Source organism: Falco punctatus, assembly GCF_963210335.1.
Source record: "Falco punctatus genome assembly, chromosome: 8".
Lineage (NCBI taxonomy): Eukaryota > Metazoa > Chordata > Aves > Falconiformes > Falconidae > Falco > Falco punctatus.
Window position 1 is genome coordinate 2,080,773 of NC_137588.1, and position 23,051 is coordinate 2,103,823.

General features: G+C 40.9%; 1 protein-coding gene across 3 annotated transcripts in view; it reads left to right on the forward strand.

The window, feature by feature from the left end:
- Positions 1-23,051, forward strand: part of HECW2 (HECT, C2 and WW domain containing E3 ubiquitin protein ligase 2) — a 202,633-nt gene that overhangs the window by 98,796 nt on the left and 80,786 nt on the right. For 2 of the 3 annotated variants that reach the window (XM_080399346.1, XM_080399347.1), the window contains one exon: positions 19,973-20,080. In XM_080399346.1, the coding sequence (XP_080255472.1) occupies positions 19,973-20,080 (108 nt within the window). Of the gene's footprint in view, positions 1-11,572; positions 13,416-19,972; positions 20,081-23,051 lie in introns of those variants that run through there. The other variant, XM_080399348.1, reaches the window with a different exon arrangement.

Below are 23,051 nucleotides of genomic sequence, written 5' to 3' on the forward strand. Positions count from 1 at the left end.
TTAGTGGATTGCAAAGGGGCATACTAAGGATTAGATACCTCTTTTGTTTGCCAGACCAGTAAAGATGACAAACTACATACAGGAATCAAGAGATATTTCAACAGAGAGAAACCATCAAGTAGAGAAATGAAGCCCAAGGCAATCAGGTGGAAAGACTGAATAGATACTGATCCCAACTGTAAAGGCTGTCAAAAGTAATGCAGAAAAAGAGGAGGCGGCACAGCAATTGTATTGTCTTGCTTGCGTCTGTGTGAAGAGTGACTTTGTGCTGCAAACTCCGGGTGCGGTTTCCCTCCATCGTGAGAGCCCAGAGCTGATCATTTCTCCAAGAGTGGGATGGCATTGATGAGATTGCCTCTTGGAACTGGCTGATGATGCTGACCTGCTCTGGAAGATTCAGTACCTGGCTGGAGCATGCTGCATTTCCCAAAGCCATGTGTAGGGAGTGAGCCTCCCAAGTGACAGAAGATGCTTAGCACCTCTGCCAGTCCAGCACATGGACATACGCCGTCATTTGGTAAACGTCTAGCCGCAGGCATCTGTTCAGCGTTGTCATGCTGGTAAATTCATGTCTAATAGATGATGGCTCAGAAAAGTTTTAATGAAAAATTGCCTTTTTTCACTTAGTGACTGAGGATACTCAGAATACTGGAGTCACACTCTTTGTGCTTCACAAGTATGTGAGAATCCAGAGACAGACAAAAGCCATTTATAACAACTACTATTTCATGAAATCTTCATTGTTTGGCAAACAGATTTTTAATTTCTTCCTGTCATGATTTCAGATATTCAGAAACATGAAACCCTGGGGATGACTGGTTCTTGGAAAGGTTCTGAAAAAGTTTTGGGTTCTTTGCTTTTATTTTCAAAGACTTGAGCTTTTACAAGGCAGTGCACTTGATTACATTGCTTGAAGGTGGGAAATTCTTGTTTCCTTGTTTCCTGGGTGACGACTCCAGGTAGCCAGCGTCCCCAGAGCTCTGTGGCGAGGTGGTTCTGTGGTGCATTATGCATCTCACTGAAAAGGCTTCATCTTGGTATGTATAGTTCAACCGTGGACCCTACAGCCCCAGGGTGTAAGCACTAAGGATCTGAAATGAAGTTCTGATGAGGCATAATGGCAGCAATATTTTTAATTCAAATATTGGCAAGATTAACTAAACTATTTCAGGGAGGGATTTTTGTCTCTGCAGGGGAAAAAAAACCTAACTAAAACCATCTCATCTTCCTGATTAGGCATAGTACGTTGCTTTTAAAGTGGGTTTAAGGAGAGTTATGATGATGTGAAGTAAACATTGTGTTTCACAGAAAATATTTCAGGTTCTTCTAGAACTTCCTCCAGCTCATTTCTTTAGAAATCTTAGACTGACTTATCTTGGTGTGTGTGTATTGGATGAATTTCTTCCAGGATGTGTTGGCTCATTTCCTTGAGTACTTCTAAATTTTCTGAATTTTTTTCAGTCACAACAGATAGCTGAAAAAGCTTTAAGGAAATGAGTCAATCTCCTGAAATAAACTGCTTACTGGATAGGGGATGCTGTGTTCAAATTCACAGATGCCCTTGATAGTATACTAATTTACAGAAATTATCTGAAAAATCTATTTAATAGACTACATGTTCTGAAAATATGTGGGAGAAAATATCCCAAAAGAGCACCTGAACTTTGCTACTAGAAATGTAGGACATGTTTTCAAGCTCCCGGGTACCAGCATGAGAGAGGTGCAGTTGGGAAGTGACAGGCAGAATCTCTAATGCCAAATTAAGGATGTCACTGAAGTTGAGTGTAGGTTAAGAGAAATAATGTAAAGATGCCAAGTTGAGGACTACCAATTTTTCTTAAAATAGCATCCTGAAATCTGAAGGCTGCATAGGCAACGTGCTTTGCTTCTTATTTCATTATTCACGAACAATTTGCATTCTGATTTCGGGAGCCTTTTCTGATGCTGTCCTGCAGGTGCATGAAACCCACGTGGACGTGGTTTAGCAGTGGGCTGGGCAGCGCTGGGTTAACAGTTGAACCTGATGATCTTAAAGGTCTTTTCCAACCTGAATGGTTCTCTGATTCTGTGAAAGGCCCATGGCCTGGCCTCCCTGCCTTCAGGGCTGCAAGAGGCCCAGCAGGAGCTTCTCTGCATGGGGCTTTGCTGAGTCACTGTGCAGGCAACTGCCTGGAATCCTGCGTAGTTTAAAAATAAGTAAGACAACACCATTTTAGTAACATGCCTTATACAGGAGGTAGGCAACGTTTCAGGATTTTCTTCGCTTCCCAAGAACCGTGCAGCAACTCGGGGACAGAGATGAGGAAGTCAGCATCAAATACCGTGATTTGGGATTTTCTCTCTGGTGAGCCAAACTAAAATTAAACCAGATGATTCTGAATTTTTAAGAAGTTTGACATCTGGATCTGAACTCTGAACTTGGATGTGGCAGTAATTAGCCAGCTTGCCCTGTTTTAGTGTGTTACAGAAAGTCCCTGATGCAAGCAATCGATACCACATCTCCACACAGATTACAGACACTGTTGGCTTTTTGGGCACTCCAGAAAAAATCTGAATACACGCAAATCACAATGGAAAGAAGAAAGTGCAGAGTAACTGCAAAGGAGTTGACCCTGCTGCTATGTCAGGTGTCTCAAAACAATGAGTCTTGGATAAATGCAGATGCGAAATGAAAGTCCAACTGCAATGTTCTATCTAAATTTTGCTCCCTCTGCAGCCCGCCGTGCAAAAGGAGGGAGCTGGAAGGATGGTGCAGGTCTCTGCCTCTGATTTTCCAGTTGTTGTCAGTGTTTGTCCATGGCTTGCAGTCATGAACAACTGACTTGCTATGTTGCTCCTATTGGAGCGTAAGTGTTGGCCAGGGTAGTTTGTAACTTTGTTTTTTATGCTTTTTTAATATGACCTGTAAGAGTGAAGTAGCAGTATGCATTAGGAGTTGCAGCTGTGAGGTCCATGGTGGGTTTGTCATGCTGTGAGTGCAGCTGAAGTCTTTGCTGAAGGAGGAGCACAGGTGTTTCTTAGTTACTCTGAAGAGGGTGAAATGTGAAGAGGGTCGTAGAACCAACCAACCAAAAACTCCAAAAAATATTTTACGTGCAGTTGTCGAGCTATCCCAGTTCACAATGTTGGATTTAGGATTACCATGGCTTCTTCCCCTGCTCTGCTCTTGGAATAGTTACAAAATAGTATCATGTGGTATATCTGTTACAGTTTCTTCCCAAGTCCATATAAATATTTCCAACCCTCTCGGCTTTCCTGGTAAAACAATCAGACTACTTCATCGTGGTCTTAATTTTTAATTTTATCTTTCCTAGTTCTTGTGGAGGTAGCAAGGCTGGGGCTCTGTGATTGCATGAGGAGGGAGTGGGTGCCGCATTCCTCTTAGCAAGGGCAAGCAAAAGGACAGAATAGTAATGGTTTATGAAAACCAAACAAAACCAGAAGTATTGCATTAGTAGAATCTGAAGGAATTATTGATTGTAATGTATTTGGCAGGAATGCAATAAAGAACAAGATTGACATGCGGGTCAGTGTGCGTACCTGCTTGCAGCTCTAGGCTGAGGCATAGGGGATGGTAATCCAGCACGTGGTCGAGAAAATCAGCAGAAGTAGGTGGCTGCAGCCCACCCTGCCAAACATGTCGCCACATTGTGACAAAATGGGTTTGGTCTCCTCAGTGAAGAACCAACAAAAGCTTGTGAGTTTCTCTCAAGTAAATAAGCCCCAGGCTGCTGTCCATGGGAACCTGAATCAGGTCAGGGACAGCACAAGAATGCAGACACTGAAACAGAAGTGAACAAATTAGATTTCCTGTGCCTGTATACCTTGCAAAAATAGCATCTTTGAAAGTGTGTGTGCAAATTTAGAATGTGTTGCGTGCCTGAACTATTTCTGGGTTATCCTGTGTCTGCCTGAATATTAATACAATCTATGACCACGCTATATTGTTTGGTAGAAAGGACTGAAAAAAACACGATGGTGCTTCTGAAAAGTGAACTGGGTCAGACTTCAGTCATATGCTCATCCAAAAAAGCCTTCTCCTGATGTCTACAGTGTTTCCTTAATTGTGCTGTTAAATTCTGCAGTGTCAGCATGCTAGTGCCAGATTCCAAAATGGGATGGTCTGTGTTTGTGAGTAATCAATGACACACAATATAAAATCATACAAAAATTGCAGAAACCACAGCTTAGCTGAAAATTATGCCCGAAGGACTCGGCTCACAAATCGCATTAAGGCTTTCAGGATCGGAGCTAGATGTATAAAATTGTGCATAGGTAGATGTAGTATAACCAATATGAGCAGGGTTTTTTTGTTGCTGTTGTTTAAGAAAGCATGCTTATATACTTTGAAAGCCATAGGTTTCTTCTTTGTTGGTTTGTGGGTTTTTTTGCATATTACTTTCCTGCTTCTTGGATATATGCTACCATATTGAGTAGTGCTGGCTGTTGTCATCTACCAGTAAAGGGATGTTGCATGTCTTTGGGAGTGTTTAAAATATATCAGGTGCAATACTAGTAAGCCGTAAATGCTTAGAGATGATGTTTCACTTCTTGTGGCTTTGCTGGGCTTCATAATGACATCAGATTATCCTATATAATATATTCTTTCTGCTAATTATTAATAGCCATATCAAGTCTATAGTGCATCCTGAATCCTTACATGAAAAGCAGGAGGTAGGTAAAAGGAGGAATCTGGTCAGAGCTAGGAGTACTACTTCTCACAATGGTAAAGCATCGCAGCACATTTGAAGTCAAATAATAGCAATGGCCTTATTATAACTCTTTAATTATCATAATGTTTAGGTCTACTTTCTTGCCAGTTTAGGACAAAGTTTATGGAATAAACTCATTTGAGGAAAAGAGACTGTAAAGACCCTGAAAGAGCTTTTCAGCAATGGGAAAACCTCCAAGATGAGGAATTTGCCATTAGATCTTGCCATCATTGAGGGACAGAAGGGGAGATGGAAAGTGTAGCTGGCCAGGAAGGTGAGCGGTAATGGTGACAAAGGTAGTGAAGGACAGTGATCCAGCGTATTCCTTTAATAGCCTGCCTTAGCGCACTGCCTGCGTGGATGTGCTGTCTGTATGCTGATCTACTCTTCTCTATCTGTAGTTTTTTTCACAGCATTACTTACCAGCCGTTTGGATGCCTTAGCAAACATACATGTATATAGATGAAATAGGAAGATGTTACTGTTTACTTAAGCTAGAGGTTGCGTTGTTTGTAGAAGGGAAAGGAGAAGTTTCTTATGCAGAGGTATCCACAATGTCACAGTTAATGGGCTCAGTCTTCGATAGGGGCACGGGAGGGAAACATTGAGGCCGGTTTCTGCCTTGGTTAGAACCTGTGTTCTTGGGCTGTTTCCTCTTTGTGTTAGGGGGTTTTGCATTTGGTTTCGATCACTGAAAAGTTGAAGTATGAAAAAAGCGTATTGTTTAAATATAAATATTTTTCTATATTCCAAACCAGCAAGCTCTCTCACTTTCTAATAAAATCCCTAAGAAAGCTATTACTATCTGATGACAACAATAGACTAGCTTGCATTCCTGTTTAAACAGCTCATAATATTGAAGATAAACTTAAAAAATAACAGCTGCTAAGGGAATATTAAATCCCACAAGATCCTTAAGAGATGTGTGCTGCAGAGACATATTTTATTGACAACTTTCAGAAACTAGAAGGATTTCTAAAAGGCAGTGAGTAATCACTTGGAACTGGCAAGGAAAAGAACATTTTTAGAAATGCTTCAGTTTTGGACATGGGAATGGACTCGAACACTGAGAATGAAATGCTAGCTGATACTGTGACTGTCAGAAGGCTGGAGAGGATTAAGAAGAGTATCGCTCAGACATCAGAAACTGCAAGCAATAATCAAGTGCAATCAAAAGCAAAGCTGAAGAATCTGGAGGCACTTTCAGTGATGAATCAGTTGTTCTCACCTAGTGTTGGGGATGCCGATGCAACATGGTTGGAAATCCAGGGACATTTGTGCCATTGGAATAGTTCCAGGGTTCAAACCATCAACCATTTAAGAAGGCAAAAGGCAAACTAACCTCCTGGATCCCTAGATGTCAGCCGCTGTATGTAGGAAAGCTTTTTCTGGCCATTTTATCTATTCCATGGATATACTGTGTATAGAGCTTCTTGTTTTAGACCTTTGTCCCTAGCAATAAATACACTTTCATACACTGTGGGAGGGGAAGGCTAAATAAACACCGAGTGAAATAAGGGCTGAAAATGCAGGAGTGATTGAGCAGTTAGAGGAACCTCCACAGGACCCTTGGGGAGCGTGCCTGGCACTGACTTAGCTCCTTGCCGGTTCATTCCCGGAAAGAAAACAGAGCTTTGGAAACCTGAAGGTGGAACTTTAGTATCAAAAGCAAAATAAAGTCACCCAACTAGTTGGCTATAAACGCAGCTGATGGATTGTGTGCAAAGACTGGGTTGGCTCTTTGGGTGCTGCTGACTCTGTGGCTCGGAAGTTTCTGTGCTTTGAGTTTTACAACCTTGCTAATGATGATTATTTTTTTTTTTTTTTTTAATAAAAATCTTATGGAAAACCTTCAGTGATTCTGGCTGAAACTCTCACCGGTACAAAAAGCCACTTGCCATAACTAGTGGAGGGTATGTGCATGTGTGCAGTTAAAACACTGCAGTTGTTCTCGTGGTTACGCTCCTTCCCTGTTACCATCAGCAGAACAAGCCATCTGGCAGGGGAGCGCCTCCTTCCCCTTACACACCTGAGAGCTCCCCACAGATGAGATTCCAGCTCATTAGGATATTTTGTGTCCTTCCGGGGATTTAAGAAGAAATACATACCTTTTCATCTCTTGCACTTTCTTCTGAGTTGCATATTATTTGTTCGGTTCTAGAAAATAAATGCATTTACTGAACTTAGCCTTTTTGTCTGCTTGCAATTTGCATATGTACCATTAAAGATTTTTTTTCCAGAATTTATTCAGAATTATTATATATACTTAATGAATCTGTTCGGGCCTGCAGCTCTTTCACTGAAAGTTGTGACGTAAATTGAGGATTAGAAGTGCAAGTTCTTGCTGAATGACACTGGTTTTGTGCTTGATGGGGTCCCTTGTTTTGGTGAGTAAAGATGGTGAAGTTACTTTTCAGGTGTAGCAGCTTATGGTCGGTTGGTGTTTGTCTCTCTGCAGTGCCTGGAAGGTCTTGTCAGTCAAGATGTGATCTGAAGTGACTGAGCTCATCCTTTGTTCTGTGTGATTATTCTCTAACACTTGCTAAACTGTAAACACTTCTGCCAGTAATATGTCTGTTAGAATATGAATGGAAAATGGTGAGTTCAGGTCAGCTTTTTAAAAGATTAATTGCAGAAAGGGAGGAATTTGTGTCACTTGAGTGAGTTAAAATGTTTTTTAAAAAACTCTTGCTGATTACTGTGATCAGTAACTAGTCTGGCTTTCGAGTGGTTTTGAGGATCATCTCTCAGGTGAGGTCTTTGACATGATAAACTCATTAACCTGAAAACCTTGTTAATAAATTACAGTTTCTTAAAATATATCATCATCTCTGTTTTAGGACCAGAGGATGTAAAAAGGAAATAAGCACAATACTTGTCAAAAAGTGTTTGCAAAATTTCTGTGGATTTTGAAAGTACTTGCGTATCATTATTAAGTTGTAGGGTGTGGGAAATAGGATGGCTGCTGATAATTAGGACTGGGATGGCTCCTGTTAATTAGGGCGTGAAGTTTTCTAGTTTATTATACAGGTAGTAACGGGCTTAATACTTGCCTTAAATACTTCTTAGGGTACCCATTTTACCACTGACAGGATTTCTGATAATAATGTACCAGTACTACTGTAAGTCCTGTACGAAGTGGGGTAGTTGCTTCTGCTTTATCAGTGGCTGGAGGAAATAGGAAAAAGGAAGCAAAAAGATGGACAAAAAGGAAGGAATGAAACTTTCTGTGCAAGCCTACAGATTGGTAACAGCAAAATATGCTGGTAATAGATCTGCTTCATGGGCAGCCAGCGTGATTTATATTGCAAAATATAATCTGAAGAAAAAGGTGAGTCCTCAAGCCTAATGTTTCCGTAGGTTTTGGTGGATGATTGCCAACTACTTGTTTGCTGGTATCTGATTTTAAAAATTCGTAATTATAATTTATTCTTATAACCATATATTATTTATTAATCATATGATTATATGATTTTCTAAATTATATTTTATTTAATAATTATAAGTTATATTAACTTGCAACAGTTTCAAAATACAGATTTAAAATAATGTGTATGTGTTAAAGATGTCTTCTAGCCTGTTGTGCTTTTTACACATGTGCATTTCGGTGATGTGTATGATGTTTAAAGGGCAGATGTATGTTTCGTAGTGAAGCAAAATGGTGTTTTATTTTTAGATTTGCAAACACACAAAAACCCCCAACCCAGCACACAGTCATCTTGACTCCATTTTAAAGCCTCTCAGTTGTGGCAGTTGTGTTAGCTGGCAGTTCCACATGAAAAACTACTTTTTAAAGGGTCGGTCCGTTACTGGAGAATTACTTGTGGAATAAGATGTGCTTAGGGTTAGCGTAGTAATGGTTCTCAAATGAGCCTAAATTTTACTGAAATTAAACCCAGAAGAGATCTTTACATCATTTCATCTGTTTTCCTGTGACAGGCCACTCAGAGCCTGAATACTCCAGTTCTCAGGAAAAGAAAATGTGTACCATTGTCAGAGAGCAGCGGCAGACTGAATTACAGTAACGATCTTACTGCAGGGGAGTAATTGTGCCAAGCGTATTTTGGGGCTGTGAAAGAGGGATAGGAGTGGGGTTGCTGACCCCAATGGTGGACTCGACAGGGCTGCTGTAACTATCTGGCCCTCCCTGCAGTGATTTCCACCATTTCCACTTCAGACAGGTATTTGACCAGAAGAAAACCAAACACAAAGCAAAACTGCCTGTCTCTCTGGGACTTTCTGCATTGGGTATCTGCATAAATGACCAGATGCTGCTGCTCCATAAAAAAAAATAAAAAATAAACCAACAAAAAACAAAAACCAGCAAACCCGCAGCGTGAAGGCCACAAAGTAAGTGACCCCTGACTTCTTCTGCTGGCTGTGAGGTTACATATGATCTGTACCGAGACAGCCACACCACAGAAAGCCTTCTCTGTAAGTGCAGCTGCGCCAGCAAAATTGTGCTTTTGTTGGTCATGTTTATTTACCAGCAGAATTTCTCCAGGGGCAGGATAGGCTGTGTTGACAAAAGCACGGCTTTGCTGGTATCATGCCTTCCACAGCAGGAATACTTTGTTCTATTTCCTAGCTTTTCTGGCAGAGCCTTGTGATGGGAACGTGGTGGCAGATCAAGTGCATGCCCTTTATTCTTGGGAAGCTGCAATCCTCTTCTGCGTGCGGCTCGGGCGAGCTCAGCAGTTCATGCACTGCCAGCAAACAAGCGCTTATCTGACACCATATAAGGTTGCGGTCGAGAAGGAAAACGATGAAAAACATTTCCACAATAAACTTGGACTGGCAGATTAAATATGACACAGAAAAGCTTAGCTGCAGCTTTTTCTTTTTCTTTTAATTTAGCTCTGACAGTACTTACTCCAAGGATGACCTTTTACAGTTAATTAGGAAAATTGCTTATGTTTCTGCATTTGCTGAACGGTCCTGTCCCGGGGTAACAGGCCTTTAGGATACCTTGGACACAGAGAGGGTTTTTTTGTTTTTCTTTGACTTGCTACCATTAAAAGCAGAAAAAAAATCACCTTTAAGCTACAAGGTTGTGGCTGTGTTGGGGTGTGTTTGGGGATATGGCAAGGAACTGGATATCACAGAGAGGAGCCTATTGGGAAGGGATAATGGTTGTGAGGATGGGTTGGTATCAGAGTTTTAACAAGGTGTGAGACACAGCGAAGCACTTAAAAAAAAAAAAAAACAAAACAAACCCAACACCTACTTCTGAAAGTGTCAAGGTTGATGCTACAGGAGAGAGACAGGCTCCCCTTTTTCTCAGTATATTGCTTGCATTTGTTATACTCATCTTACAATGTGGTCCACTGAGTTAGTCTAGTATGTTAGATTAGAAGTGTAGCCCAACTTCAGTAGCCGTTGGTGGCCTAAATCTGACTTTCCAAAATATTTCCTGCCTGGTGGCCACTGCTTTTGGCTTTCCCCCTGGGGAACAGGTTGTCTCAGTCTCCTGCAGACGTCCTTGCCCAGAACCATCAGCAGCTTGAGGCGATTGTGAGTTGACGTGAGAGGTGGTGCAGCTCTTGCCTCAGCTGCGTGATGCTTCCTTCAGGAGGACTGGGAAGCAGCCGCCACACTGTGTTTACCCTCTCGTACAGCCAGCTGGACCTCCATGAACTACGTGGTAGGTGATTTATTAGCATTTTGCAAAGACACGGACTTTTCCACAATATGATCAGGTATCTAATGGCCTTTATGTCTAAGGAAAGTCAGAGTTCATTCGGTGTTATTCTCTAGTTTAACTTTTTGTCTTAACGTTATGCTTTTCTCATTGTATCCAGTCTTTTACAGGAACACCCAAGTGTTGTGTAGGATTTGGCTTCCAGATGAGCCTGGTCAGCTGGTCGGTGACCCATGCTGTGCTGAGTGCTTGTGCTGTGGGGCTGGCGTGTGTGTGAAACCTGAAGTGTAGATGGGAATGAAATGCACGTCATTTTATGGAGGAGGATTAATAAGATTTTCAGGAAAGAGGTTAAGCTTGAGGTCATTTCCTTCCTATTGTTAAGCTTTTGAATTTTCGCCAGTGAGATGGGTGAAAGGATTTATTTTTGTCTTTGAATGCTTTGAATTTCAATGATGTCTTTACTTGGAATACAGAGAAGTGGAATTCCACTTTATTCCTGCCATTGTACTGTGTAATATGTCTGAAAAAATTACTGGTATTTTTTGCAATATCTTCATGTCCCGTATTCATTAACTAATCCTTTGAGCTGCTGCTGCGCTTTGAAATATCACATTGTGTGAGGACACATTGCGATGCTCTGAACCCCGCATTGAAGTGTAAGGGTACTTATAGAAGGAAAAAAATGTGTAATTCTTGAAAAAGAAGGAAATAGTCCGTGTTGTGGCCAGTGTCAGAATAAAGGCTGTGATAGGATATTGCCATTCCATTAATTTAAGCTTCAATAGCAAAAAGCTTTCATAGTTTAGTGTTTTGATGGGATGTATGGTGTGGCTTCTACCTTTTTTCTGCTTTTGCAGCTGAAGTGGGAGTGAAGGGTTAGAGAAATACAGCTTATTCCTGACCATCCCGTCAGTCACAAGTAGAACAATAATTGCTTCTGCTGTGTAAAGTAATAGAGTACAGTAAACATCAACATAATAAATGTGGTATGTAGGGTGTCACAGAAGGCACCCGAGGCAATGTGAGTGGAGTCTTTCCTCTTCTTGCCCACGGCACAGAGGTAGTAAGAGAAGATACGTGAAGCCTAATTTTGGTTGTGCAAGGAACAAATTGCTGTTGTGCAGTGGGGAACAAACACCTTCCTGCTTTATTGACCCTGGGTCTTGATATCTGAATATATCAATGTATCTGAATATATCAGTATATCTGAAAATATCTGAATATAGATGGTGACAATCCTTCACTGCTAATATAGCTGGACTTTATCATCAGAAGGCCAATACTTGTGTCTAGCTTGGACTTCAGAGCATCACCCTGCAGCCTCTGGCAGTGCACCATCACCTTCATGAAGAGCCCCAACAGCCCCTTCTCTCCCATGTGAGGCTGTTAAGAGCACCTGTTGTACTTTTCTCTGCCTCTTAACTTTTCTGCCCTTGCTTTTCTCAGCTGAAGATTTGTCTTGTATGTTCATTACCATCCAAGTTTTCCAGAGCGTTATGAAGGGTAGAGAGATCTGTGATAGCATGTAGTAGGATCTAGTAGCTGCTTCAGCAGCTGTTAAGACTGTCCAAGAATTTTGTTCTTCTCAAGCTTGTTGGGGGGTTGTTCTGTTGGCGTTCAAGGGAGAATGGTTTCTAGCCATTTAGTACACGTTAGTGTTTTAAATTTCTCTTACAGTAGTCCAGATCTGGCGTTCTTTGTCCTCCTGTCCTTTGAAAATACAATTCCTATAGGTGCTCATGCAAACATAAAATAGTGCAGTGGCATTTAGTTCTTCCATTAGTGAAGAGTCCATCTTAATTACTGTGACTGGAAGTATTTTTTTTTTGGCAAGTCTGCAATCTGTGTATGATTAAATATTCCTGTGAGAGTTGTTATTTCCCCCCCACCCCCTTTTTTTTTTTTTTTGTTGTTACCTGATTATGACTAGGAAAACCAAGATTTGCTTTGAGAGCTTGAACCTAGTGCTCCACAAGCATACAATTTCATGTACAGGGATCGGATCTGCAGACCATGGACCGGATTGCAAAGATACTTTTAAGTACCCTTTTTTGTTCGTGTGGTGCTGGGGCTGCTTTGGCATAGTTTGGGTCCTTGCTGTAAGCTGAAGGAGTTGTAGGTCAGCTGCCAGCATCCTCCTGGTTGAGGCTGGTGAGCAGTCAGAGCACCTGGCAAAATGGAGCCTTGTCCAAGCCCCAGCTCTGGGGTGGCATTTACCAATCTGAAAAAAGAGAGGTGGTAATAGCAGCTCTCTGCCACCTGCTTATCCGCCTGCTCAGGAGCACCCAGTGCAGAGTCACCCTGGGTTAAAGGCAGCTTCAACCCAGCCAAATGTCATCGAGCAGTCTTGTTTTCTCTAAACTAACCGGATTTGTGGGGAAGTCATGCGGGAGAACAAAACACCGAGTAAACAAAAGCCAGCACTTCCAGTGAGCTCCCGCTGTGCTTGTTGCTGTGGCTGCCTTGCCGTCATTTCTAGGATTTAACGGTCCTCCTGTTTCCATCAGCCCGCCCCACGCTGTGGGGCTGTGGCCGTGCTTGGGAATCCTCCCATGGACAAGGCGAGGAAGGAAGTCGAGGGAGGATGGGGCTTCGGCATCCTGCGCCCTTCGGAGGGGAGTGGCTGCAAATAGCTGAGCTTGAAGGACGTAATACTTCATATGTTTTAACACAGGCTGTTTGAACCTAGATAAACCCTTGATTAAAGGAGAAGAGGCAGACAGTTGTGTGTAACTGCTAGGAACTGTCGGGGAGTTTGAGAACATCGTTCTAAAACCCTTTCCTTCAAATGACAAGAGGAAGGGAGAGGACAGGCACGCCTCGTGGAGCTGAGATTACGCAACGGTGCTAACACAGAGCTAAAGCCTCCGAACTTGGGCTGCACAGGCTGGGTCCAGAAGGCAACTTTTGTAGGAAATACGGTTTGTGATTGGGAACAGGAATGGTATTTTCAGGACCCGTCCTGTCAAATGTTAACTTTTTTTATTCTTCAGTTTGTTAACTGGGCTCAGATGGAGGAATGCAGTTTAGGATCCACAGGCATCCTTTGGAACGGCCAGGTAAGGCTAGAAGGTGCAACTAAGTGTTGATCTTTAATTTCAGCAGTGTACTGCATACGCTAGTGCTGTCTTCTGTGAGAAATGTTTTGCTTCTACCAGAAAGCCTGCAAAAACTGTTCAGACTGAGATGGGGAATTCTGAAAATCACAGAACATAAACTGCACATAGTGGGTTAATACTTGCTCGTATGGTGGTAACTGGTATGTATTGTCTCTTAAATGGATTGACATAATGTGATTTATTATAATGAATACTTGCAATGGAAGCTCTGCCTTGATATTGTTAATTTATGTACTGGCTTTCCAGAAAAGGAGCGAGGCCTCGGGTGATAAAATTTGTCTTCTCCTTTAAATATGTCCTGATGCAATTTTCAGTTGCTTTTAAACATATTTTGGATATAAGGGAGGAATCAATTTAGTTCATTAGTTCAGTAAATGTTGTGCTACTTCTTTGATGATTACCCACGGATTGGTTTGTGGTGGTTTTTTTTTTAGTATTTCTAGAATTAAAATTATCAGAGGTTACCAAAGTGAAAATACTGCACAAAATTTAGTGTTACTGTGGGTTTTGAGCAACTAAAAAAGTTTGTGAGTACATACTCTTTGGACTGTTCTTACTAGTTTTACGTTTTGGTGACAGTCTGTTTTACTGCCTGGATGTCTGGGCTCAAGAACACTTACTGGCACTGGGACCGAGGCTTTGGAAGTCATGCAGTAAAACGCATGTAAATCAGGTTTCTGTTTTACATTGGAAATGCCATGCTAGACATCTCCTGATGGTTGGCTCTAAATGAAGTTCAGAATATCCTCTGATGCCAATAACTACAAACCTGTTACTTTTAAAGACTGAGTGAAATGACACAGTAAATAGATAATGACCATTCCCAACTGTAAATGAGAGAAACTCATGGCAGATCCATGAATCTCAGCTTGAGACAGAACTATATGTAGCCTTGCTATCTACCAGCCTTCCGGCTGCTCTGATACATACTGTAAGAGAACCCCTGATGAGAAATAACATTTGGATCGGTGCTTTATCAGCTTCCCCAGGCTGAGTACAAACACCCCTCTTAATAATGGGATGCATCACTTGCATCATCTTCAGTGCCCAACAATTTATTAAAATTTACTTAAAATGCTTAAGGAAGTCAGCATTTTGACAATCTGAACTTAATTTAAGATTTTAAATTAAGAATAAACTATATAAGCACTTCGAAAGATTTTCGCATAGAATATCTTCCAGAAAGGGATGGGAAGAAACCCTGAGACTGGAGTGTAAATCTCAAATGAGGATAACAGAATTAAGCAGGGATACAATGGTGTTACCAACATGACTGATTTTTTGTGAGCTAAAGTGCACAGATTTTTTGAGGAGCTGTGAGTTAGAATACCCACGTATGGTAGCAAAAGATTAAAATTCTAAAATTTTGTATAATGGAAAACATTCAGTGACATTGGGAATCTGTTAAGCATCACCTTCTCTCTGAGCTCTGCATACAAGCATCTTTATAAATGTGTTACAGCAAAGCGATTGGTATGCAAAACTTTGAAGCTCTTAGATTGCTGTAGAGAACTTCCAAATTTTTTCCCATGCAGTAAAAAATCTGTGATGTTTCCAGACTAGGAGTTTGTGACTTCTATAATGTTTTGGTATTTGGAGAATAAAAATCCTTTGCATTCATGAAGACAAACCTTTTATCACATAACACCACTGACTCCAGAAATGGGGACCAGAAGATGAACGTTGGTTTGCATACGATCGGTCTGTGTACTGGGGCTATGCGGCTTGTTTCAGGTATTAATTGGTAGCAGTTCTTAGTTTTTAAGTGCCTTATAAAAGGCTGTATCTTGTTTGTTTGTTCGTTGATTTAAGCTATGAGAGATGACTCTGTAAGGGGATGGACTTCAGGTAGTTTAACCTTTTTCCTAAAAGGGAATTAGCAAAAGCAATGAGACACAAAGAACACAACGTGGACTCCACAGAAGCCTCCTGACCCCCTGATGTCAGGTACTAGCTTCACAAGGCTTTCAACACTCCAGTAACATCTTTATGCAAAACTGGGAGTAGCAGCTGATGAACCAGATGGTTGTGCTGACATTCAGATAAGCTGGAGAAATGGGAAAACAGGAATGTCACCAAGTGCAAAGGGAAGTGCCAAGTCCTGCTGCTGGGGAGAAATAACCCCTGACACCAGGACAGGCTGAGGGTTGACTGTCTGGAAATCATCTTTGCAGAACAAAGACCTGGAGGTCCTGGCAGACAGCAAGTTGAACGAGAGCAAACAGTGTGCCCAGGTCCCCTGCTGGCATCCCAGGCTGCCTTAGGCAGAGGCTTAGCCAGCAGGCTGAGGGACATGGTCCTTCCCCGCTGCTCCGCACCGGTGGCATACATCCAAGTGCTGTGTCCAGTTCTGGGCTCCCAGTGCAGAAAAGGCATGGGCATACTGGAGCTTCTTGTGCCTCTTAGGGGCATAATTTTATCATGAAAACTTAATTCTGTGAAAGTGATAGCTTCTTTCATTGCACTGTTCATCAGTTTATCCAGTACTTATATATTGCTTTTCACAGAAGATAGCCGTACCAAATTGACACATGCCAGAGGGAGCTGCGTCCTGTTCGCTGTCACGTCAGGGCAGAGCTACGGGCACAGGTGGAGAACTACAATGCTGACATGGAAAGCACAAGCTGTGGGTGTTACAGATGCCACTGGTATCTTAACATACCTTAAAGGGTGTTGTAATGAGGGTGAAGCCTGAAAGTGGAAAAAAAAAAATGAGTTCAGTACGTAATACCAGCTCTGGCTGACTACTTAGCACTTAAATAAAGAAAATATTGTTACTCAGAACACTTCTGCTTTAGAGTGATGTCAAGGAGCGCTAGTCAGTATCAAGTTCCACACACTATGTTTATTATTACTCTTTGTTTTACAACTTTTTGTTGTAGAACATCTCACATATGCTGATTTGTACAGGGGTTGTAATTCTGAGGAGTACGTTACTTTCTGTAATACTTTGTGTCTAAGAGTTATTGAAGATAGAACGATACTGAGCATCTTGCATTGTTTAATGTCTTTCAGAAGTGTAGACTCACTGGACAAGATACCAATGTAGTAAGACAGTCTTTCGTTGCATATTTTATGTTGTGGGAAGGGATATTTATATCTACTCTTTGGCCCAGATTCTGGAACAGCTGCCAGTTTCACAAACAGCAACAATTATGTGCTAAAAGGGGACTAGAATGTCTTAGAATTGAAGTTCCCTATGGAAAATATATCTATATATCTATCTATATATATCTGTGTGTATGTACACATGTACATATGTAAGTTTTGGGGAAGACGAGAGATGAGGTGGTAATTTTGACACTGCTTTTTGTGCTCACACTTTTTTTTTTTCCCGCACAGCTCAATATTACTGAGACTTTCACTGTTTAAGTTAGTTTTTTATTGCAATGTTGATAAGTAAGTTTTGGCAATATTATGTACTTTAATGTTTTCATGCTGTTTGATTTTTTTTTTTTTTTTTTCTGTGCAGTTTCTTTGTTTAAAACCCAATGTACTACTGAGGTTTGAAGTTATTTTTCCATATGCATTAGTAATGTTTTCTTTCCCCCTATGTGAATAACATCATAAAATTAGGGGGAAAAATCTGTTTCAGAAGAAAATCAAAGCTGTCCAAAATAAATTCTGTAATTTGAGTCGATTGCTGACAGGCAGTGGTCTGTCAGCATTTTTCATTCCTCTGTCTCTACCACCTTCTGTTGCAATGGCAGCATGCCTGTGGGCAGAGTATTGATGATTTAGTGTTCATTGCTGCAAAGGAGACTATTCCTTCGTGAAAGGGCTGAAAATCCAGGCATTTTCTCTAAACATTGGATTTTATTAAATAAGGTGTAAGAAAATGTTCTGCTTTCTTGGAACTATCAGCTCAGAATTTAAAACTCAAATTAATGTAGGACCTTTACTGAGGCACACTAGTGTCTGTAAAAATTACCATTGACTTCGCTTGGTTACTGATTTTAAAAAACAAAGAACAATTTCTTGTGCCTCAGTGCTGGAAATCTCACTGTTAAAGGCATATTTCATTGCTTCAGAGTTCCTTGATTTGCTGAACAAAATAAAAATAAATAAAATCATGTTTATGTTTATAATATACCAAATATTGTCCTTCTGCTTAGCATTATGAATAGACTCTTCCCCAGCCAATTAAATGCAGAAATTCAGAAGAACTAGAGCATGTGAGGGGAGGTGTTTTGGTTTTTTGGTTTTTTTTTGTCATACAGTACATCCTTATTTACCTAGACATAATGAGAACACTGAATAATTTAAAGCTATCTGTGTTTCGGGTAACTGTGGGATTTTTAAAGAATCCACTCGCTTTCAGTAGCGAAGGTTTGGATAATCGAGTTTGTATGGTGGACCGAAATAGGCACTCGTGTAGATTTGCTGGAAGTTAAGCTGTATCTCATGGCTTCCCAGAGTCCTGCCTGTGGAAGGTGATAGTGGGATAAATAAATAAGTGAACAGTGTGTTGTTTCAGTTAGAGTGTCATTGCAAACCACACACAAGAGATTTATTTTTTTTAAAACCCATAGGATGATTTACAGGCTGTACTTTGGGTTCCTCTTTATATAGCTTTGAAAAAACTGAAATGCATGGGTGAGGCACAGATTTGTTTACCTTTGAAAGTTTTTTTGCTGTAATGAAGAAAAAGCATGCATGTTTTAAGCTTTTACTGCCTGTGTGCCTGCCTTGATGGTGTGTGCAGATTCTGTACTATCATGTTGATTCCACACGAAAAGTTAAGCCTGAGGTTATTACATGCTTGAGGCATTAGGAGAAACCCCAAGTCCCTTGTCATCGTCACTAAGATAATTATAAAACTCTTCTGGACTCATCATGATGTTGGGGATCACAGCTTTCTAAAAATTCTCAAAGTCACCTATGCCTGGAGGCATAAAAAAACCTCAGCAGCTTGCCACGGCCACCTCTTGACTCTCCAAAGCTCTTCCCTGTTGCAGAGGGGGTGCGGAGCTGACTGCTAAGCTGTGGGGGTGTGCCTGGTGCTGCCTGGCCTGCCGGCTCGGTGGGCCATGGATGTACCGGCTGCGCTAGCTGTGGTTCAGTAGAGCTCCTGTGCATGCGCCGAGATGAGCAGTCACAAGGAAAAAGAGAAAGAGCAGCTTTACTGTAAGCTTTTATTTTTAAGATAAAATTAACAAAGCTGTGGTGTTATTCTTTCAGAAACAGCACTAAAATAAAGGTTGCTAAATGTAGGTGACAATTCTGTAATCTTTTTTATGTGGGAGTTCTTACTGAAGTACAAAGAAAGCATGCTTGAATGGGTAGGAGCTTCAAAAAAACCCCAAAGTAGACTGAGTTCTTCGTGAAGTCTTTTTAAGATTGTAGAACACACTGTAATGAAATGTATGTAATGTATGTAATAAACCAGGATATTTTTCCTTTTTTTTTTTTTTTTTTTTTTTTTTCATTTAAAACTAAGGGATATGAAGTACCGCTGGAAAGAATTAGGATGTTGTATTTGAGGTCACAGATGTAACTGTCTAATTAATAAACAGCTGTCTACATGCACTTGTAAAACGTTATAATGCATACTGCCAAAGAACTTCCTTTACAAAAGAGTTACGTTGGATTTATGTCAGCTTCCTCTGTGTCATCATAACTAACCTTTGTGCCCTTTCAGGCAGCTTCTCACTGTGGTTTTCTTTCATTCTTAGTGTTCCGGATGCCTGAATACAGGCTGGTAAATAAAAAACAGAGCTCAAGACCTGTGTTTGTTACTGCGAGGACAAATGGCTTAGTTCAAGAGGGGAGGGTACCGATACTGCTAAGCTGATCTGCAGACACTGTTTGCTTCTCCCTTCTCGTTTGAATGTATTTTGCCGAATCTCTCGTGTGTATCTTTGGCTTGCTAAGTGACGGTTCTGTGCTTTGAGCCTCTAACTAACTTGACTTCACTGATAGGGAATAATACTGTACCTATCAGGAAACTGAAAGTGTTGAATATTTGGTGTATGTATAAAAATATTCTCGCCGGTTTCTAAAACACAGGAATGTAGTAAAAACTGAAGTCTTGATATCTCTCGTTGCAATTCCGTACTTCCTAGCTAGGAAATGAATGCTGAATTTTTACATCACAGAGCAGGATTGCTCTATAAAACAGTTTGGTAGCTCCGTGGTGAAGTTTCAATCAGCTATATGTTCCCAATAGCGTCTCTGTTGAGTTAGGGAAGCTTTGGAATTTAATAGTTTATCTTGGCAGGTCACATCTTGCAGGAAACCATATATTTGCTTTGGCTGTGTGTCAGTCTGCTCACTCTGCATAAATTGATCTGAGTATCAACTGTAAAAGAGAAGCCATTTATCTTTTGCCAGTTAGTTTGGTTTCTGTGTTGTTGTGTTTTGTTTTGTTGGTTTTTTTTTTTTTTTTTAATAATACAAGTCATTATTTGTTTCTAGGCCTCTTGAAACAGAAAACCAAGAAAACTACTACTATAAATACCACTTGACAAAGTAATTTTTTTTCTTTCCTTTTTCAGATGAGAACTCTCCAGCCAATTTTTGGGATTCCAAGAATCGGGGAGTGACTGGCACGCAAAAAGGACAAATTGTATGGCGAATTGAACCTGGCCCCTATTTTATGGAGTGTGAGTACCTAGTTATCCAGTGCATATCCAAAGGCGAGCATGCCTTTGTGTCAGGGCAAATTAAAAGCGTGGCATTTGATACTCATTTCATCAGTCCCTCTGATAAATGAAACTAATTGATCGTATTGCCCTAAGGAGAAGCATTTTCTAGTGTGTTTGCTGGACATTAAAAAAATGGAGTTGAGCTTAGATGTACGTTTGTATTCTAAGGATGATCTTGGACAGCTTGCTTCAGTTTAAGGGAGGAAGAAATTGCCTTGTGCAATGTCATCCAGTATATGTGCTTTGAAAGATGAAATCCCTTCCCAAGATGTTTAAAATTTCGGCTGGACAAACATTAGCAGTAAATGCACATGAAGGAAAATGTAATAAGCTACTAGTACTTGCTAATGTTTGTTAGTATGAAGGTTAGATTTGTCTCTAGGAAGTGCCAGCCTCCTGTCCGGTTGCATCAGGATTTCACAGCTGAATTTTTGGTTTGCTGGGAAGTGCACTAGGCAGTTTTGAAATGTTGAGAGTCTCTGTGTGAGTGGCAGAAAAAATCTTCAGTTGAACTCCATAAGGAGTATTGGTAGGCAAACTTAAAATTGGCCAGCTATGCCACTCCTTTAGGCGACCAGGATTTATAGGAATTTAAGCCACTCTGCTGTGTGGTGGGGTTTTTTTAAATTATTTTTTCCTTTGGTTTTTTGCCTTTTTTTCCTTTGGTTTTTTTTTTTGCTTTTTGATGAAAAGGAGCTATCTTACCATTTAAAGTGTATTTTATATATATCTATATCTCCCCTAAAGAAATTGATATTCTAACCCTAGGATGTTGTGTCTGAGCTTGCTGGAAACTCTGATGTGCCAAGCATCAAAGTGGCAATCAGTACCAAAAGAGCTGTGAGCTGCTTTACCACCTGTTTAGCCTCACAGCAATGAATCTTCGTAAGTTAAAAAAAAAATAAAAAAATACTCCCACTCTTATTACTTCAGTGCATGCTGCAGTGCTTCTAACTGTAGGTCTTGGCAGAAGTTTTTATTCTAATTAACTGATATAACAGCGATACACGTATTTCAAGAGGTGTTGTATACGCTGTACTATAAATAATTATCGGATCTTATTTGTAGAACTCATCATGGAATCTTGCCAAGTTACCCTATTCGTTATGCAGCGCATTTCTTAAAAAAAAAAAAAAAAAAAAAAAAAAAAAAAAGACAGCAAGCTTTAATAGGAGAACATTAAATTAATTTTCAGGAGCTCATCACAGGAAAAAAAATATTGAGCTGAAGATCAAGAAAATAATGAAGATCAAGATAATTAACTTTCCTGGTGCCAAAGACAGTAGTATATTAAAGCAGATCAAAATGTACATTAGAAATGTTCATTGCCTCATCTTTCTTGTACGTATACTCTAATAGCATTGTTGCCAATGTGGGCAGTTTGACTTCAAGGATGTTTGTAGGATTTAGCTGGTTATGTGTTGCACCGTAACGAATGGAGATGAGGAACATTCCTTATGAATGAAGAACATTTTCCATTCATGTGAGTAACCTAGGCTAGTGCTTCAAGAACTAGAAGTTTTGACTTAAAATCAGCTGCGACTGACTTAGCATTTCACAATTAACTGCACTTAACCAACTGAAAGAGCGCAGGATATGCATTCTTTGGTCATGGTTAGCTTTACTAATGAATAGTTCTGCTGCCATACAATGAACAGGAGACAAGCGATTATGCAGCAGCTGAGAACTGTAAAGGAATGTTTATGAGCATATGTTGCTATAGCATATAGTATAGCAGATAAATATACCACCAGTGACACTTGTGTTTCTAGTGAGAGGCCAAAAATTGCACTGAAACACTTCACTGAATTTCTGATTCCACTTTTTATACTAGAAGGCTCCACAGATCTGTGACCACATTTGCTCAGTAGAGCTTTATCTTGTGGCTTACAGGTGGTGAACTGACTCTGTTGCAACTCCAGGCGGCTGCTTCACCCCCCACCCCCTTTGTTTTTTATTCCTCAGATCACTAAATCACAGCTCAGGCAAACGCAGCAGGTGGCTGCACAGTTCAGGTGCGACTACAGCGTTACTGCCTCTGCGGCGTGGGAAGAGCCGTGCTGTCAGGGCTCTCACTGTGCTCCGCAGACACTGCCACTGCCCAGCCTGTGCCCGCCACAGAGGCAAACTCGGCTCCCCTCTTAGCATCTTTCTCCTGCCATGGTGCTGATACAGTTTGTGCTCAGTTTAGCGCTGCCTGTGATGCCACTATCATAGCAGGGGAGCAGGAGGGAGAGGCAAATGGAGAGGCTAACATCCCTAGAAAATATGTGCCTGATTATTGAAGTTAAAGGTATCTCTGATGCTTTAATCTGCCATTATTTTCCAGATTTTGGAAAGAAATCTACGGTTGTAGATTTCTTGTGTTTAGAAATACCTTTGCTAAGGGGCAGAGTATACGAGATAAAAGTCATGGTATTAGGGGTTTGTCATATTTACCCCTCACAGCAATGACATGCATCAGGCCATTAGCAACCTGACCGTGCTTCTCAAGGAATGAGAAGATCAAGTGGAGGGCAGTCCCAGATTCAGCAGCAATATCCCCAGGTTTTTGAAGCAGCAGCTCCAATAAGAGGCAACAGTGTTTGGGAGACCAGCATGGACACAACGTGTAAATGGATCAATCTGAACTCAGCTGGAGGCTAATCACAGCACAGGAGTGCTGGCTGCATTGCAGCCTCCTGCTCTAAGTGGACTAGCACTCCACCTGGTCAGCTGTGGTTTGTAAAGCATGGTGTTGCTGTAAACTTTCAAAGGCAGAGATGTCACATATGCTGCAGGTAACCTTTTCCAGTGCTGCAGGATTGTTCCAGCTAAAAAGATTTCTCCGGTGCCCACCCTGAATGGCTAAAGCTTATATTTGGGGTCACTGCCCCTTTTAAAATCTGATAAACTGGGAAGAGTTGACTTTATAATACTTGTCCTGCCC